This window comes from Schistocerca cancellata, chromosome 8 (assembly GCF_023864275.1).
Source record: "Schistocerca cancellata isolate TAMUIC-IGC-003103 chromosome 8, iqSchCanc2.1, whole genome shotgun sequence".
In the NCBI taxonomy this organism is placed as follows: Eukaryota; Metazoa; Arthropoda; class Insecta; order Orthoptera; family Acrididae; genus Schistocerca; species Schistocerca cancellata.
Genome location: NC_064633.1, coordinates 421628169 through 421646431, shown reverse-complemented (window position 1 = coordinate 421646431; position 18263 = coordinate 421628169). Strand labels below are relative to the sequence as shown.

General features: G+C 42.8%; 1 protein-coding gene across 3 annotated transcripts in view; it reads right to left on the bottom strand.

Annotated features, from left to right (window-relative positions):
• Window positions 1-18263, bottom strand: part of LOC126094477 (DENN domain-containing protein Crag) — a 322685-nt gene that overhangs the window by 258899 nt on the left and 45523 nt on the right. For all 3 annotated transcript variants that reach the window (XM_049908870.1, XM_049908869.1, XM_049908871.1), the window contains exons 7-9: window positions 5628-5753; window positions 5384-5528; window positions 5090-5265 (exon numbers count right to left, since the gene is read on the bottom strand). In XM_049908870.1, the coding sequence (XP_049764827.1) occupies window positions 5090-5265; window positions 5384-5528; window positions 5628-5753 (447 nt within the window). The remainder of the gene's footprint in view (window positions 1-5089; window positions 5266-5383; window positions 5529-5627; window positions 5754-18263) is intronic.

The window sequence follows — 18263 nt, the reverse complement described above, 5'->3', positions numbered from 1 at the left end:
TGAGAAGAGGTGGTTGCTAATAGGAACCTGATGAAATGTGAATCACATGCAGTATTCTCTTCACCATAAGAATAATATGAATGTAAACATTATGCCACGTATTCTTTCGTGTTTGCTGCTATTTCATTTAAATCCTATCTGCCTAATAAACTACGAAACTAGAGTGAGACAACAGCAAACGCGGAAGAATATACGTATCGTGTCATGTTTACATTCGTATTTTTCTTATGCCTAATAGTGATACAGTCAGAAATTATGCACGGCAACTGATTAGATTTTTAAATCTAAGATGACTAATTCCTGTGCAGAATTTGGCGTACTAGAGAAGCGGCCGCAAAGATTTTCAAACGGAGAAAAATTTTCGCCTAACTCTCGTTCAGAACATATTCTATCATATGCAGTCTATTATTTGGTTCTTGTTGATCATTATCAAAGAAAGCAGTGTAAGTAACAACAAATAGCAGTCTCTTGCCATTCTTTCGCTAGTGAGACGATTCCTCTCTTTTCTTTTTTTTTTTTAATTGTAAGCGGCGGTAGCGCGCACAAAAGCAAGCCATGCCGCGCGCGGCGACAGGCCGTAAACACGCACTATCAGAATGAGACAGACAATGCATGACACAGTACAGTAATGCATTTTCAGCTCAGAGTGACGTTAACACCTATAACAAAGAAAACGGCACTTATCAGATCCAAGCAAAATAAGCAATCGATTCAAACCAGACGAAGCACGTGAAAAGGAAGGGTACCCGTATAAATACGGACGGAGCGCCTGACGTATAGCAATGGCTACCTGGTAAAACTTAACTGTTAAGCTTACGACTCGAACCAAACTCCTGTAGCTGTATCGTCATTCATTCGACCTAAATTGTGTCTCATATTACAATGGACCAACTTTGTTTTGATTTGGAGGTGCGGCCTAAAACTTTTCTCTCCCCTTGAATTTTGAGTCTCAAATTTCAGGTGCGGCTTAGATTCGGGAAAATTTTTTTCCTCGATTTCGAGTCTCATTTTTCGGGTGCGGCTTAGATTCGAGTGCGTCTTAGATTCGAGTAAATACGGTAATAACATTAATGAAGTGGTACACAAATGCATCAACAATACAGCAAAACCTGACCACAAAATTTTGAAGGAGGAGGCTGATACCCATTCAAAGAATGGAACAGTGTACATATCATTACACCACCTCATATTATCATGGATCACAGTTTTAACCTGAGAAGATTTCAGCAATTTAAAACACTTCATGGCATCCATCCAGTGGTTTTCAACAAATAATTCCAAAATTCTTTCCATTTAAATATGCCCAGAAAGATGAAAAATTGTCATACATGTTAGCTATTTAATAGGCAACGGCCTTGCCGCAGTGGATACACCGGTTACTGTGAGATCACCAAATTTACGCACTGTTGGGCGTGGCTGGCACTTGGATGGGTGACCATCCAGCCGCCATGCGCTGTTGCCATTTTTCGGGGTGCACTCAGCCTCATGATGCCAACTGAGGAGCTACTTGACCGAATAGTAGCAGCTTTGTTCAAGAATACCATCATAACGACCAGCCGAGCGGTGTGCTCACCCCACGCCCCTCCTATCCGCATCCTCCTTTGAGGATGACATGGCGGTTGGATGGCCCCGGCAGGCCACTCATGGCCTGAAGACGGAGTGAGTTAGCTATTTAATAGATGGAGCTCATGTATGGGGCAGTAAAGCACCAGAAAAATGTGAAACTTTTAAAGAATTTGAAACGGCTTCTTTGAACATCCATTCCTCATACAGCATCAGTGGTTATCACAGCATTATTGTTGCAACCAATTGTACCAGATACGGACGAAATGGATGTGTTGGAAAATTCACTGTACCAAAGTGTTGATTATTAAATACAGAACTTTGTGGATGTGGGGCCAACAGCATGAAGCTTTTGATCTTAAAAAAACTAAATTGGGTGATGCAAAAATTATTGCATCATCCAAATTTGTCACTGGATTTTTATTTAGGAGCAGACTCCCGTGATTATATTATAGGTGTACAATTGTATCAGATGTTATGCCAACAGAGGTATGAAACACCAGCGTTTGCTAGTCGACAGTTAACTGTGTTTTAGAAAAAGCATACAGAGAAAAGCATTAGTTCTCGTCACGGGAATTGATAATTTCTCATTTTATCTCTTGGGAAAGGATACAACAGTAATGGTTGACCACAAAGTGCTATCTTTCTAGTGAGCTGACATCTTGTGCCCATTTCTGTCATATGCTAAGCAATACAAGAACCTGACTTTGAAACAAGATATGTACCTGGACAGATTAAAGTCATACCAGAAACATTATCCTGGCTTTCTGGAGATGCAATAGTGTTAAACACAGCCCACCCTATGCAGAAAGATACATGTGTAAATTTTATCAGACTTGTTGAGGGAGAAAAGTTTGTTCGAAAAATGTTGCAGAATATCATATGTTAGCAAGATGCAGATGACAAGCTGGAAGTGGATGAATACGGTGATCTGAATGAGACAAAAATTATAAGTTATAATCTGGAAGAGCAAGGAAATATTGTTTCAAAAATGTAACACTAATTTTGATCAATGGAGAGTCTGTATACCACGACATGCTACTGATGATCTTGCAAGGTACTATATATACACAACAGCTTTGCCAGTTTTGTACCATGCAAATGTATTGTATCTTTAACAACATGGTGAACAGACTCAGCACAATTTTGAAGACATACAATGCATGCCAAAATAACTAAAGTGTCAACAGAGCAGCACAAAGGACTAATGTATATAATCTCACGTAAACCAGGTGAGATGTTTTCAATTGACTTGTACTGAGCACTTCCACGCTACAGAGTAAATTTTGTATGGAATTTTTCTCAATATATTTAAAATATTACTATTTTATGCTTAAGAAATTAGAAGATGACTATTCTGTAAATGTTATTCAGCCTCAGTACATTATTGGTGATAATGGTCCATAGTGTAAATAAAATTATGGAAGAAACCTATGGAAGACAGTAACATGAAGCATATTCCTATTTCTCCCAACAGACAAGCTTTCAATCCAGTGAAGCATGTAACATGTGAAGTTGGTTGTTTATTTTGTGTATTTTGGGAAACAGCACATCAAGTGGCATGAAAAGTTATCAGACTTTGAGACTTATCAATATGATATCCCCAGAAGAGTGCAGAAAGTCACCTTCAACTGTTCTGTTGGATAAAAAGCCTCCTAGCATTTTTGGACAGCTTATAAATTTTCCACTGAGAGATGGGTTTTCGAGAGAAGAATTATGGGTTTTCGAGAGAAGAATTATATCATCAAGTCCAAGAACACATGAACGAGAAAGCTGATGCAAGAAAGACAAAGCATGACCAGATAGTGAAGACTGTTGTTTACAAAGTTGATAATTGGGTTTTAGTGAGATTGTGAAGTTTCAGCATTACTTCAGCAGGCTGTTTCCTGTAAGTACAACTGTGCATCCAAACTGTTTACATTTGTGATACATTAACTCTCTCTCTCTCTCTCTCTCTCTCTCTCTCTCTCTCTCTCTCTCTCTCTCTCTCTGCCTCTGTGTGTGTGTGTCACTCACAAGATGCTCGACCTGTGTTCTCTGTCCCTTGCACCCAATCAACTGAAGAATAGCCTGCATGAAGCTATTAGCCCGTCGGCAGCCCTAATGGCCTATCACTGACACTGACACAAAAGGTCACATCACCCTGCTCAGACTGTAGTGTCACAAAAACCTTTCCTGTGGCAAGAGAGCACAGGTGAACATTCCTGGCCCATTTTTGCAGCCTATATAGTTCACTTACACAGACACACTACCACATTTTCTCTATATTATCAGGATGGTTCCACAAACATGGAGGTTATTACCAAGCTATTGGTAAATATCTCTGTCAACCTAGGAGACTGCAAGCCCTTGTTGCAGAAAAATGACCATGTCCCATGGCTTACCAGACCTAGGATTTCTGTCAGTAAAACAAAGTGAGCATCTGATTGTTTCTCTATTCCACTCCCAATCAAAAAGAGAACCAAACCAATGGTCAGAATATTTAAACAGCAGATATAGAAGACCGTCACACAGTTGTCAATCAAAACATTAATCCTAAGCAATAAATGGAAAAAAAGATCAGTTGAGAACTGATAGTTCTGCTTTGGTTAACATCATGGAGCCCTAACTCAGTCCATCCCTAGGAAATACTGTGTCAATGGCAATGTGTGACCCCACACTTTTAGGCAGAAGAAAGGAAAGATACACTCTCCACAACCGTTGGCCAAAGAGGACAACAGAAACATTTTGTCGCTGCTAAAGGCAGCCACCATACCAACTACCTGACACATTTATGGGGCACACTGCAACCGCAACTGCAGGTCCTACCATCATAAAAACACCAACTGTAGTAAACCCCACCTCACTCCATGTAACCCTGAACACCAACTACTATTTAATGTAACACAGAGTGACTGATGATTAAAATCAAGCTGCCAGCAGCTATCTCAGCAGCCAAATCAGCACCATTCCCTGTGGCCTAAGAGGCCCATTCACTTCTGGGCATCAAGGTAGCAGCTACCCACATTTGGAAGACCCAGCTTTACAGGCCACGATACCCATCATCCCTCTCCCTGTCCCTCTGCAATGGGTGAGCCCGCACATTGTCAGACATCTTGCACAACTTAAAATGAGAATGCATACCTCTTATCTACCATCTAGATGCATATGACATGCCACAAACAGATGGCACTTCAATCCTGCAGCTGTTGCAACACAGTATGCTAATGGCACACAAGCAGTACATGCCACAGAAGAAGTGTATATGGGTTAATCCAATGGCCTGTGGACTGTCATTAAGGGGTTATCACCTTCCTCTAAAACAGTCTTGTAACTACATAGTGGTGAGTTGTCTTTTATGTTTTACTGCATATATGCATGTCACTGAAACAGGACCATCTCCGTGATTAAGATATTACATTTAAATCAGTTTACAGGAGAGTACGGTTATCTACACTAGTCTCTCTGATGCACTACACAGCTTCAGTCTATGAGCACACATGAGTTAAATCATCATCATACAACAACATTAACATATCCAACTTACACTGATATGCTGACAGTATCAAGGTCAACACAATTAACATCTACTGGTGGATCGTAGAGATCAAAAAATCTTGAATCCACTCCAATAAGGAATGGAAGTGGAGCATGAAGAACTTCTGCCAAACCAAGTGGACAAAGAGGTATATATGGACACTGCCACTTGAAAGGAAAAATTATCTGTAAAAAAAAGTGAGAAGGTAGTAATGTTAGCAAGAAAAGAAACAAAAGAATATCCTACTTATATATTTTACAATTATTTAGCACAAGACTGCAAATGAAATTGCATAGCACATACCATAGAAATTGCTTCAGCTACTGCTGTTAATACATCAGGCCTAAGAGAATGCACCAAAAGTTTCTGTTCTGTTAGTGCCAAGAGCAAAACAAGAAGGCAATTATCAGGTCCCAGGCTCATCAAAAGTTCTCTAAATCCTGCTCCACTGAAAAATAATATTTAAGTTGAAGAATATGTGATGCTTTTCAAAAGAGTAAACATATTATTAAATAAGTAATCATAATACTGAAGTCTGCTACCATACCTTCTGGGAAGTGGAAGATCTTCTGGCTGTGTCAGTACAAGACGGTCAAAAGCTGAAAGTTGTATCAGAATTCGTGGCCTCTGAGGGGATGGAAATGGAATGTCTTCCAAGAAATATGATATGTACCTAAACATATTTCAATTAATACAAATAGAATATGTTCCTACTTAGCAAGCAACAATAAAGAAATAAGTGCTTATAGATAATAACAACATTTCTAGATTCATATGGGAAATTAGAAGAAAAATGTTAGAGGAAATGAAAATTGTAGGGATGTATTAGGAATGGCACACAGTATTCCAGGGCAAGCTGCAGCTCATAAGGAAATCAATGAAAAAAGTCTTCCAGGATCGAGGTAAGTATAAACAATGCATTAAGTAATGGCACACAACTGCTTATCATAATTTTTTTACTCATTGTATCAAAATATGAAATATCTAAAAGAAAGGAATTTATTGTAATGTAGACAAAAAGTAAGAAAAAAATCATTGCTGTTGGTAATTCTGATACTATAAAACTATTTGTACACATATTGTTGAAACAATCAGCCCATCTTGTGGTTCTGTACTACAGTGTGCTCTCTTATTAAGCATGAATTTTCTGTTCATATTTGACGCCTCACCTAATAAAGCAATAAAATAATAAAGGAATGTGGCTAATGAAGTCACATATCAGCATGTATCTTCCATCAGAATTTTTTTTTAAATTTGGTTAAATCACCTCTGAAACTTATCTTGGGACCTTATTCATTCCTCAAGGCATTGATTCCTACTATGTCCTTGACTATCACCTCTGCCATGGCAGCTATCTACGCACAGCGATGGCTTCACCATATCCCTCCAAAGGGAAGAGGAATGAATGTCCTTGGCTGTTGCCTATGCATGGCCACTATTTACACACAGAGATTGCTCAAAAGGGAAGAGCAGTGCAGTGTAAGGCTGGTGCCTCATGACCCAGCACACAAGCCACACAGCATTGCCCTGCAGATTGCTGCCATGCCAGATGCCTGCAGCTGACGCTGCTCCACTGCACTGAAACATTAGCTGCAGCAATGAGGGTGCTACGATCACCGGACACAGCTGGCACTTCTCACATCTGTGAAGGCATGTGATGCCAGCCACTTCCTGGTATCCATACACCAGGCGGCCTTTATAGGACAGCTGCCTGCAGCTCACCTGCAGCATGAATGTCAGTTAAATGTTTATTTGACACAACAAGTCAAGCCACAGTCATGGAACTGTGACTGTGGTTTCACTATGGTAGTGTCAAATAAACATTTAACTTATTTTATTGTCACACTCCTTTACAACAATTATGTTGGAATATAGAATTCAGAATAGGAGTCTGACGCCAAGTTTAAAACCAATCGTGAATTTGATTGATGTATGACGAGTCTCCGGTACTGCGCACCAAGATCAGGACTAGGACTAGGCCACTGCAACAACTGATTGTTACACTGACCAATTCCTACCAAGCCTACGGAAGTGTAACCTATGGTGACAAACTGTGTGCTTTCTGTCGCATCTTCCTGGGACTGTGTTTGATAGAGTGACAATTCTTCCATCAGGTCAAGAAAATTTTTACATTTTTGTCATAGAGAATAGGCTTTCTGATGTTAATATTTCCTGTGATTCTTCATAGAAATAAACTTCCATTGGTCAATGCTACTCGGGTAACTTTAAGTTTTCTCTGAGCACCATCTCACAACGGATACTTTAGTGGGCGGCAAGGGTAAACTTTTCAGGACACCCTTGTCTTTGGAACTTCATTCCAGTATCTGTGCTCAACCAGGTCCCTTTCTCTCAGTATTTGTGTGCTTCCACACATGTTCTTCTAATGCTCTTCAGGTCTCTTTACACTTACTCTTTCCCCATGGCTTCTTCTGTGTTAGAACATTTACTTATGCAACTTGTCCAGTGGCAGGACCAGCAGTTGCTTCTTTTCAACTAGAAAAACACTCTTTCGCTTCAGTACTTCTTGGGGGTGCCATCACCACTTGACAAAGCCACGACAACACAGCTTCTGCTACATGCTTAGCAATTCAGCACTTCCTGTTACTTCTCACCTGCTCACCCTGTTCTTGGCCACCTGCCTCCTGCCCTGCCCATTCCACCTCTTGCGCACTTGTGTCCTATGTTGCTACCTCGGACTCGTCCATCACGGCACTTTTGACTCCTACTCCCATCCAGTGCCTCTGTCTCCTCTAGGCCTCATGATGTGGTGCCTCCATCCACTCTGACACCTCCAGACCTGGCCTGATACAGCCCGATATGGCCCCAACACTGCCCTATGCAGCACCTCTGCACTACGTGGTTCCACTGATTCTGGTGCTTGTTTCATTCTCACTGCCCTCCCTGTGGCCACCGCCACTGTCTCCAGCACTGTTGCTGGCTCAGTCAGTGAACCTTTTCGTCCAAGCTGCTAATGCGTTCTGGCACTCTTGGTGTCTGTCCATTCCACAGTCTTTCTTGCTCCCTCCGTTGATGCCATGACCCATCTTTTTTCTGTTTGCACAGCACCAGGCCTATCTCCTCCTGATGGGTCTTCTGTTGCTCTGCCTTTGGTGTGACCCTGCTTGGAGCCACCCACTCCCCATTGCCACCCTTGGCTGTCCTTCCTCTTGCCTCTCTCTGACTGCCTCGTGTTTCCTTGCATCTCCTGTACGTGGAAGTTTCACCGCAAGACTTGGCTACCCGTCGACTTGTCACCTTTAGTGGTCTGGATGCTGTCACTGAACTGCCTGCCCGTCTGTTCTGCATTGTCACTGGCCAGCCCCCACCAGCATATGTGCACCACATCTTAGCCAGCCTGCCCTTGCCAGTGCACAGGCTCTGCACCCTCACTGGGCCATGCACAACTACTTATAACATTCCACAGACAGATCATCTGCCTTGGCTGACCAGAATATACACTCAATGTCTGCTGTCTACCTTCTTACATCTACCACATTGCTCATTTTTTCCATCACTTTGTACAGTTACTGTCCCATTTATATTTATCCCCGCTGAAAGTAGGGCATCTGGGTTTAAGTCCCAGTTTTCCACACAATTTTAGCTTGTCACAAATGTCCACTGTAGCATATACTTTAGCAGAGAGTAGCAAAATGTTATTCCAGGAATAATCCTGAGGTTTCTTATGCCAAACTCCGTGCTATTTCCTTTCTCATATCTCTTGCAGTTCCATAATGTTTATTGTAACTTATTCTCATTTTGAGACTGACAATTCAATAACAGCTTTCTGACTACTCTGCTGCTACCCACTACTTCCCTACAATTACCCTTCAATTCCAGTTGCCAAACTCCTCTACCCCCACTGCTTCCGAAACTGCTTTTTAACAGACAGTGTAATTTGTGTGTGTGTGTGTGTGTGTGTGTGTGTGTGTGTGTGTGTCAGTGAGTGAGTGAGAGACTGACTACAAAACAGCTGACAATGTAAGAGTCAGTGTGAGTTTCTGATCAGTTACATTTCTCCATGCGACACCAATCAGTCTGCTGACGTTGAGTGATTGCCCTTCCTTATTTTTGTCTGTTTCCAACAGAAGAAAAAAAATTTCTGGGTTTTCTGTGGATTTACCAGTTAAAAATATACTTTTCCTGGGTGAAAATACAAATTTTTCTGGCTAAAAATATACATTTTCCCAGGTGAAAATACATTTTTCCATGTTCAAGTGATAGTATACTTCCCCTCGGAATTGTAAAATGTATCAATCTTTTGAATGTTAAAATTTTTACTCAGCAGCTTAAAACTTCCCAGCCATTTATGAAATGACTGGTTGGTTGGTTGGTTGGTTGGTTGATTTGTTGGTTTGTTTGGGGTATAAAGGGTCATCAGTCCCTTATTCCTGACGCAAGCAAAGCTCAAGGTACAAAAAAAACCCAAAGTATGTTTGAGAAAATAAAAGGGGGAAAAGGAATGGGGAACCACACCCAAAAAGAAAACGAATGGAACGAACAAAAAATGGGGAAAACTTACACCACAAGGAAAAGTAGAAGAAGGTATTAAAACCATAGAGCATATGGTCTGGGCTGGCTGATTACAATAATAAAAGAGGATGAGCCAGCCACTTTGCAACACATTAAAATGTCCAACCCAAAAAGACAAGGCGAAATGAACACATGTAGGGAAAAGACGACCACCAAGACAAACAAATGCAAAAAAAGTGCGACAGAGTTAAAACAGAGGGAGGGTGGTGGACTCGGAGAGAAGGCTAAATGTCCACCCTTAGATGGTACGATAAAAACCCCCATCACAAATAAAACATAAAACTAAATCTGCTGTTGAGGCACTGTCGCCCAACACTGAACATAGGGTGCTGGGAAGGTTAAAAGTCCGCTGCAGAGGGGCTAAAGGTGGGTAGTCCAGCAAGATGCAGACGACAGTCATATGTGAGCCACAGTGATAGCGAGATGGGTCCTCGTGACAGAGGAGGTAGCCATGTATGGCCAATATGGAGCCGGCAGAGCCCATGCAAGAGACCCACATGGAGGACTCCACACACTCTCAGTCTCCTTAATGGCATGCAGTTTGTTGTGTGTACTGAGATTATGCCATTCCGCCTCCCAAAGCTGAAAAACCGTGCAGCGTAATAATTATCGCAGGTCAGTTACGGTGATGCCAATCTCCAGAAGCGGTTTCAGTGTAGCCTGTTGGCACGTTCATTTCCTGGGATTCTGGCATGGCCTGGGGTCCACACAAACACCATAGAATGACTGGACCATTCCAGGGTGTAGATGGACTCCTGGATGGTTGCTACCAAAGGATGGCAGGAGTAGCGCTGGTCGATTGCTTGTAGGCTGCTCAAGGAGTCAGTACAGAGAAGAAATGACTTGCCAGGGCATGAGTGGATGCACTCAAGAGCACGAGAAATGGCTGCCAACTCTGCAGTGAAAAGACTACAGCCATCTGGCAAGGAGAGCTGTTCAATACGTCCTCCAAGAACATACGCGGAACCAACGTGACCATCAGACCACTTCATGGTCCCGGTACATGTCAAGAACTGAGAGGAAGTGACAGCGGAGAGCCGTGGGGTTAACTGAGACCTTAGAACCATGTGAAAGGTCCAGGTGGATCTATGGCCTAGGTGTACACCATGGAGGTGTATGTGAATGGACCTCGAGTGTTAGTGAAACTAAGCTTCTAATTGTTGTTATTTGTAGGTCCCCTACCTTCGACTTCAGAGCATTTCTGCTCAAGCTAGAGTGGGTTCTTGATTCACTTTTTGGGAAGTACCAGAAACTAGTTATATGTGGTGACTTCAACATAAATTTTGTATATGATGGTGCAAAAAAAAAGGATGTTGATATATCTAAATTCATATGATCTGATGCAGATTGTATTTTTTCCAACTCAGGTGCAGTGGAACAGTAGCACAGCCATAGACAATATTTTTATTCATTCTTCATTACTAGATGGGCATTCTGTTAGTAAAAGTATGAATGGCCTTTCAGATCATGATGCACAAATTTTAACACTAAAAGGCTTTTGTACTCAAACCAATGTCATATTTAATTACAAACTATGTAGGAAAGTTAATCCAACAGCAATAGAGAGTTTTTTAAACCTCATCAAGGAACAAGAGTGGCAGGATGTTTATAGTGCCAATAACATAGATGATAAATACAATGCTTTCCTTAATACATTTCTCATGCTCTTCGAAAGTTGCTTTCCACTAGAACATTCTAAACGGGGTACTAGTAGCAATGGGCTGCCCGGGGTGACTAACTAGTGAGATAAGGATATCATGTAGAACAAAGCAGGAATTATATCAAAATGTTAGAAGTAGTCACAATCAAGCTACAATAGCCCATTACAAACAGTACTGTAAGGTGCTTAAAATGTTATTTGGAAGGCAAAGAGTATGTGGTACGCAAATAGGATAGCTAGTTCAGAGGATAAAATTAAAACCATATGGTCAGTTGTGAAGGAAGTGCCTGGTCAGCAGCACAAGGTCGACGATATAAAGTCAGTTCGCAGTAAAAATATTACTGTTACTGATAAATCAGATATATGTACAGTATTTAACAATCATTTTCTGAGCATTGCTGGTGAATTAAATAAAAAATTAGTTTCTACAGGAAATCATATAACTTACTTGGCAAAAGCCTTTCCGAGATTGATGTCTGAAATACTCCTCTGTGATACAGACAAGAGGGAGATTGAGTCAATAATTAAATCACTGAAGACTAAGGACTCATAGTTATGATGGAGTGTTTAGCAGAATGTTAAAGTACTGTGCTGCACATATTTGTAATTTTTCCTTTAGGAATGGTCAGTTTCCTGAGTGATTGAAGTACTCAGTAGTAAAGCCATTTCATAAAAAGTGAGAAAGGGACAATGTAGATATTTTAGACCTATTTTTATACCATCAGTGTTTGCAAAAGTTATTGAAAAGGTTGTGTATGTAAGGTTAATTGATCATTTTATATCACACGATTTGCTATAAAATGTACAGTTCGGCTTTAGAAGTCGTTTCACAACTGAAAATGCTATATTCTCTTTTCTCTGTGAGGTACTGGATGGGCTAAACAAAAGGTTTTGAATGCTTGGCATATTTTTTGATTTAACTAAGGCATTTGATTGGGTTGATCAAAAAATATTGCTCCAAAAGTTGGACCATTACGGAATACGGGGAGTAGCTCACAATTGGTTCACCTCTTACTTTGGCAACAGGCAGCAAAAGGGCATTATTCACATTGCCCCAGGAATCAGTGTTGGGGCCACTCCTATTCCTTATTTATATAAATGATATGCCCTCTAGTATTACAGGTAATTCTAAAATATTTCTGTTTGCTGATGACACTAGCTTGGTAGTAAAGGATGTTGTGTGCAACATTGGCTCGGTTTCAAATAGTACAGTACATGACCTCAGCTAATGTCTTGTAGAAACTAAACTAACACTAAATCACAGTAAGACTCAGTTTTTACAGTTTCTAACACACAGTTCAACAAAACCTGGTGTTTTAATTTCACAGAACGGGCATATGATTAGTGAAAATGAACAGTTCAAATTTCTAGGTGTTCAGATAGATAGTAAGCTGTCGTGGAAAGCCCACATTCAGGATCTTGTTCAAAGACTTAATACTGCCATTTTTACTATTCGAACAGTATCAGAAGTGAGTGATTGTTCGACACAAAAAATAGTCTACTTTGCTAATTTTCATTCGCTTGTTTCGTATGGTATTATATTATGGGGTAACTCTTCCCATTCTAAAAAGATATTTTTGGCTCAGAAACGGGCGGTTCAGGCAATAGGTGGTGTGAGTTCACAAACCTCTTGTCGACCTCTGTTCACAAGTCTGGGTATTTTGACATTGGCCTCTCAATATGTATATTCCTTATTGTCATTTATTGTTACCAATATTAGTTTATTCCCAAGAATAAGCATTGTTCACTCGGTTAATACTCGGCAGAAATCAAACCTACATTTGGATCGTACTTCCTTAACTCTTGTGCAAAAAGGTGTGCAGTATACTGCTGCATCCATTTTCAATAAGCTGCCACTCGAATTCAAAAATCTTAGCAGTAATCCACGAGCTTTCAAATCGAAACTCCTTCTATTCTCCTTCTATTCTGTCGAGGAGTTCCTTCAAAAATTAAGCTGATTCTTATTGTATTGCTGATAGCGTTTACTTAAACTTATGGACTGACTTTTTTCAGGTTCATGAACATTTATTTTTAACGGTTATTACTTTTATGATGTAATTTCATGTACTGACACATTCCATGACACTGGAGATTTGCTCCTCAATTTGGTCCTACAGAACTTGACATGTAAATAAATAAATAAATAAATACAGGTGGTAAAGGCAAGGACTCCCTTTAGACAGAAGAGATCGGACGTGAACCGCAATCGTAAACCCTGACCTGGGCCTCCGATGCAGGAGATGAACTGCCGTGGGTGGGAAAAGGAGACAGTAATTCAGATGCTCAAGAGAACTACAAATGTGAGCAACATAACTGGCGAGCAGTTGCGCATGCCTAACCTTCAATGGAGGGACTCCGGCCTTCACCAGGACGCTGGTCACCGGACTCATCCTAAAAGCTCCCATTACCATCCGAACTCCACAGTGGTGCACTGGGACGAGTAAACGCAATGCTGAGGGCGCCACCGAACCATAAAGCAGACTCCCAGAGTCAACATAGGATTGAACAAGGGCTATGTAGAGCTGCAGCAGCATAGAACAAACTGCACCCCAGTTGGTGTTGCCAGGCAGCAGAGGGCCTTGAGGTGCTGCCAGCACTTCTGCTTCAGCTGACGAAGATGAGGAAGCAATGTTAATCGGGCGTCAAAAACCATTCCTAAGAATCGATATGTCTCCACTACAATGAGTGTATCATCATTAAGGTAAAGTTTTGGTTCGGATGAATGGTACACCACTGACAGAAGTGCAAGACACATGACTTCGCAGCTGAAAACTGGAAGCTGTGGGCTAGAGCCCATGACTGTGCCTTGTGAATGGCTGCCTGTTAGCACTGCTCAGCAACACCCATATTGGAGGAGCAGTATGAAATGCAGAAGTGGTCTACATACAGAGAAGGTGAGACAGATGGCCCGACAGTTGCTGCTAGACCATTAATGGCCACTAAAAATAGAGAGACACTCAATACAGAGCCCTGCGGGACCCCATTCTCTTGGATATGGGGGGAACTATGGGAGGCACCAACTTGGACATGGAAAGTATGGAACGAGGGGAAATTTTGGATAAGAATCGAGAGTGGGCCCCGCAGACCCCATTCACATAATGTGGCAAGGATATGATGTCACCGGGTTGTGTTGTAAGCTTTTTGGAAATAAAAAAAGATGGCAACCAAGTGTTGGCATCTGGAAAACACTGTTCGGATGGCATACTCGAGGGAAACTAGATAATCAGTGGTAGAGCGACCCTGGCAGAAACCACCCTGGCATAGAGCCAGTAGGCCACGTGACTCCAGGATCCAACACACCGGCTGACTTACCATACGTTTTAACAGCTCACAAAGGACATTGGTCAGGCTGATGGGCCATAGCTATCCACATCAAGTGGGTATTTGCCAGGTTTGAACACTGGAATTATTGTGCTCTCTCACCATTGCGACGGAAAGACACCATCGCATCAGATCTGGCTGAAGATGATTAGGAGATGTCGCTTGTAGTCGAACAAGAGATAGATGTTGGATCATCTGACTATGGATCCAATCTGGCCCAGGAGCTGTGTTGGGGCAATGTGCAAGGATGCTGAGGAGTTCCCACTTAGTAAATGGAGCATCATAGAGTGCACTGTGACATTCAGTGAACGAGAGGTCTTTCCTTTCCATCCACCATTTGAGGGTGAGAAATGCTGGGGGATATTTTTCAGACATGGAGGCTTGAGCATAGTGCTCAGCAAAGTGCTCAGCAATTCCATTTGCGTCGGTAGATAAACACCATTGATGTTAATGCCAGGGGCAACTGTCGGGGTCTGGTACCCATAAACACGTCTTATCTTCGTCCAGACTTGGGACGGTGATGTATGGCACCCAATGGTCAAGACGTACCTCTCCCACCATTCCTGTTTCCATCTTTTTATGAGCTGGCAAATGCATGTATGGAGCCATACGGAGCCATTTAAAATCTATTAGGTGCTCTAGGGAAGGTGACGCTTATGTCACTGTAGAGCTCACAGATGCTCTTTAATATCCTCAGTGATTTGCAGCGACCATGAAGATACTGATTTTCGCTGGGTGCACCATAAAGAACAAGGGATCGCGTTTTACACCACAGAAATGATCATTCTAGTGAACTGCTCAACTATCACATTGATGGTACCATGTGGGGGAGATTCAATGGTGACAGCAGAGGTGAAAGCTTCCCAGCCTGCCTTGCTTAAAGCCCATCTTGGTAGATGTCTGGGGGAATGGTGCTAGGGGAGTGAAAGGAAGATGGGAAAGTGGTCACTACCACACAAGTCATTGCGGGCTCTCCAGTGGACAGATGGGAGAAGTCCTAGGCTGCAGAGGGATAAATCAATGGCCGATTAAGTACCACGAGCCACACTGAATTGTGTGTGTGTGGGGGGGGGGGGGGCAGTATTTAAGGGGCAGAGGTCAAGTTGAGGCAAGAAAGTTTTGACAACTCTACCTCAGCCAGTAAGCATGGTGCCAACCCCCAAGGGGTTATGGGCATCAAAATCTGCCAAAGTAGGAAAGGTTTGGGAAGTTGATGAATCAGTGCAACCAATGCGTTCAGGGGTACTGCACCATCTGTAGGAAGATACATGTTGCAGACTGTTATTTCTTGCGCTGTCCTTATCCTGACAGCCCCAGCTTCAAGAGGGGTTTGAAGGGGCACAGGTTCACTGCATACTGAGTTTAGAACATAGACACAAACTCCACTTGACACTCTATTATAGTCACTACGGTTCTTGCCATATCCCCAATAGCTGCAGAGGGCAGGGGTCCACCTTGCTGGGAAACAGGTTTCCTGGAGGGCAATGCAGAAAGCAGGTGTAAAGCTTAACAGTTGCCATAGCCCAGCCAGGAGGTGGAAAAAACTGCAGCAATTCCACTGGAGGACAACGTTATCATGAGGCTGGGAAGGCATGAAGCATGCAAGGAGGCAGGGTACACCTGAGGGTCACCTCCTGCCACCAACTGAGTATTTGTATCCATTCCTATTGTGGATGAGCCATTCATCAGTGAGATCCAGGTCCTCAGGGGACGCTGAGATCTCCACCTCATCCGAAGGTGCAGAATTGATAGGGAGCGGTGGTGTTAGGGCCACTGGAGGGTCCTTTTTCTTAGCAGACTGCTTTGTTTGCTTGCCTTCAAAGTAGCTTTAGGCACAGAGGAAGACTGTGAAGCTCTTCGTCCAGCAGCTTTTGGCTCCTTTAGCCACTGTGGCAAGTGTCTGCTGTGGTATTAGTATAGACCTTGGGAGAAAGGGTCCCAAGGGACCCCTTTCACATGAGAGTAGCCTGGTGTTTCTCTGGCTGGAAGGAGGGGACCAATGTCCCCTGCATGGAGTATCTGGATGCAGCAGACGTCTGCATTCTCAACATGTGGTGCTGGAAGAGCAGCGGGATGACGTGTGCCCGAGTTTCCAGCACTTAAAGCACTGTATAGGGGGAGAGACATATGGTTTAAAGTCACAGTGGTAAACCATCACCCTGACCTTTGCAGGCATTGAATCGCCCTCAAAGGCCAAGATGAAGGCAGTGGTAGCAACACTATTGCCTTTGGGTCTCCAGTAAATGCGCAGGATGAATTGAATACCCCGCCGTTCTAGATTGGCACGGAGCTCGTCGTCAGATTGCAAGAGGAGGTCGCAATGGAAAAGAATCCCCTGGACCATATTGAGGCTTTTATGTGGAGTGATGGAAACAGGAATACAGCCAGCCGGTCATAAGTGAGTAGCACCCGGGATTGGGCTGAGGATGTTGTCTGAATCAAGAATGCACTGCTTGGACAGCACTGTCACTTTCCCAAACTTATTGTCAAGATGTTCAACAAAAAATTGAGGCTTAGTAGGTAGAAAGGAGTCCCCATCCATTCTGCTACAGACTAAATACCAAGGCAAATATGGCTCTCTTCTTTTTGTAGCACTATGTTCCTTCCATGGTGTAGCAAGGGAGGGAAACGATTTAGGGCCATATCTGTCAGCATTGTACTCGATCTTGCCCTTCTTAAAGACTACTGGTGCCGTACGGTCACCAGCAAGAGATGATTTAGTCTGCTTCATTGTGGGTCATCTGCCCTGATGCCACCCACTCCACCCATGGGCTTTCCCCATGGGCACCACCCAACCACAGCAAAGGCCACCTGGGATGATGGCCATTGCCGGGAGTCCTGATGTCCTAGGAAGACAGGCATCTACTCCTTGGCATACATGTGGAGTTTACAGCTCAGGCATCAGCAGTGCGAGCCCTGTGCTGCCAGGGGACTACCCGCAAATGGGTACATGATGGCCCCACCACAACAGACTGGCTACTGTGCTGGATATTGGGTGCAGAGGAATCCAATATTGTCATGGGGGCGAATGAGGACAGGAGGCAATGGAAGAAGATGACATACCCCGGAAAGTGTCCTCGCCCAAGTAGTTGAATTGCAGGTGGAGATTCAAAGTCATGACAAGAGGTTCAGGAGATCAAATCTAAGGGCACTATAGATAACTCATGCACCATGTAAGGCGTCCTTCCCCAAATGGCCTGTACTTCTGTAGACTTTGGAAAGTGGCAGGTCAAACCATAAAATGGGACCTGAACTTACAGGGTCAAATAGTGCGAGACTCCTTTTAGTCACCTCTTATGAAAGGCAGGGATACATCAGGCCTATTCTAACCCCCGGACCCGCAGGGGGGTGATTTAGGAACCAAAACCCAGCAAAGAAACAATGGATATTGGAAAGAACTTTTATGCGCAACAACATGTACGCTGCATATTTTCATATTGTAAAAGTATAAATACGAATCCCACAAAACACAGCAAGCTAGTCTCCAATGCTGCTGCTCTCAGTGTGGTTTCAATTGCCCAAGACTGCAGTCATGTGAGAGAGTTGTGTTTGCATTTGCGCATGTGTTGTCTATTTTTGATGAAGGCCTTACTGCTGAAACCTTTATTTGTGACAGTCTTTTTGTTGTGGCTATCTGTGATTCAGCATCTCTGCTATATGCTGAGTAGCAAC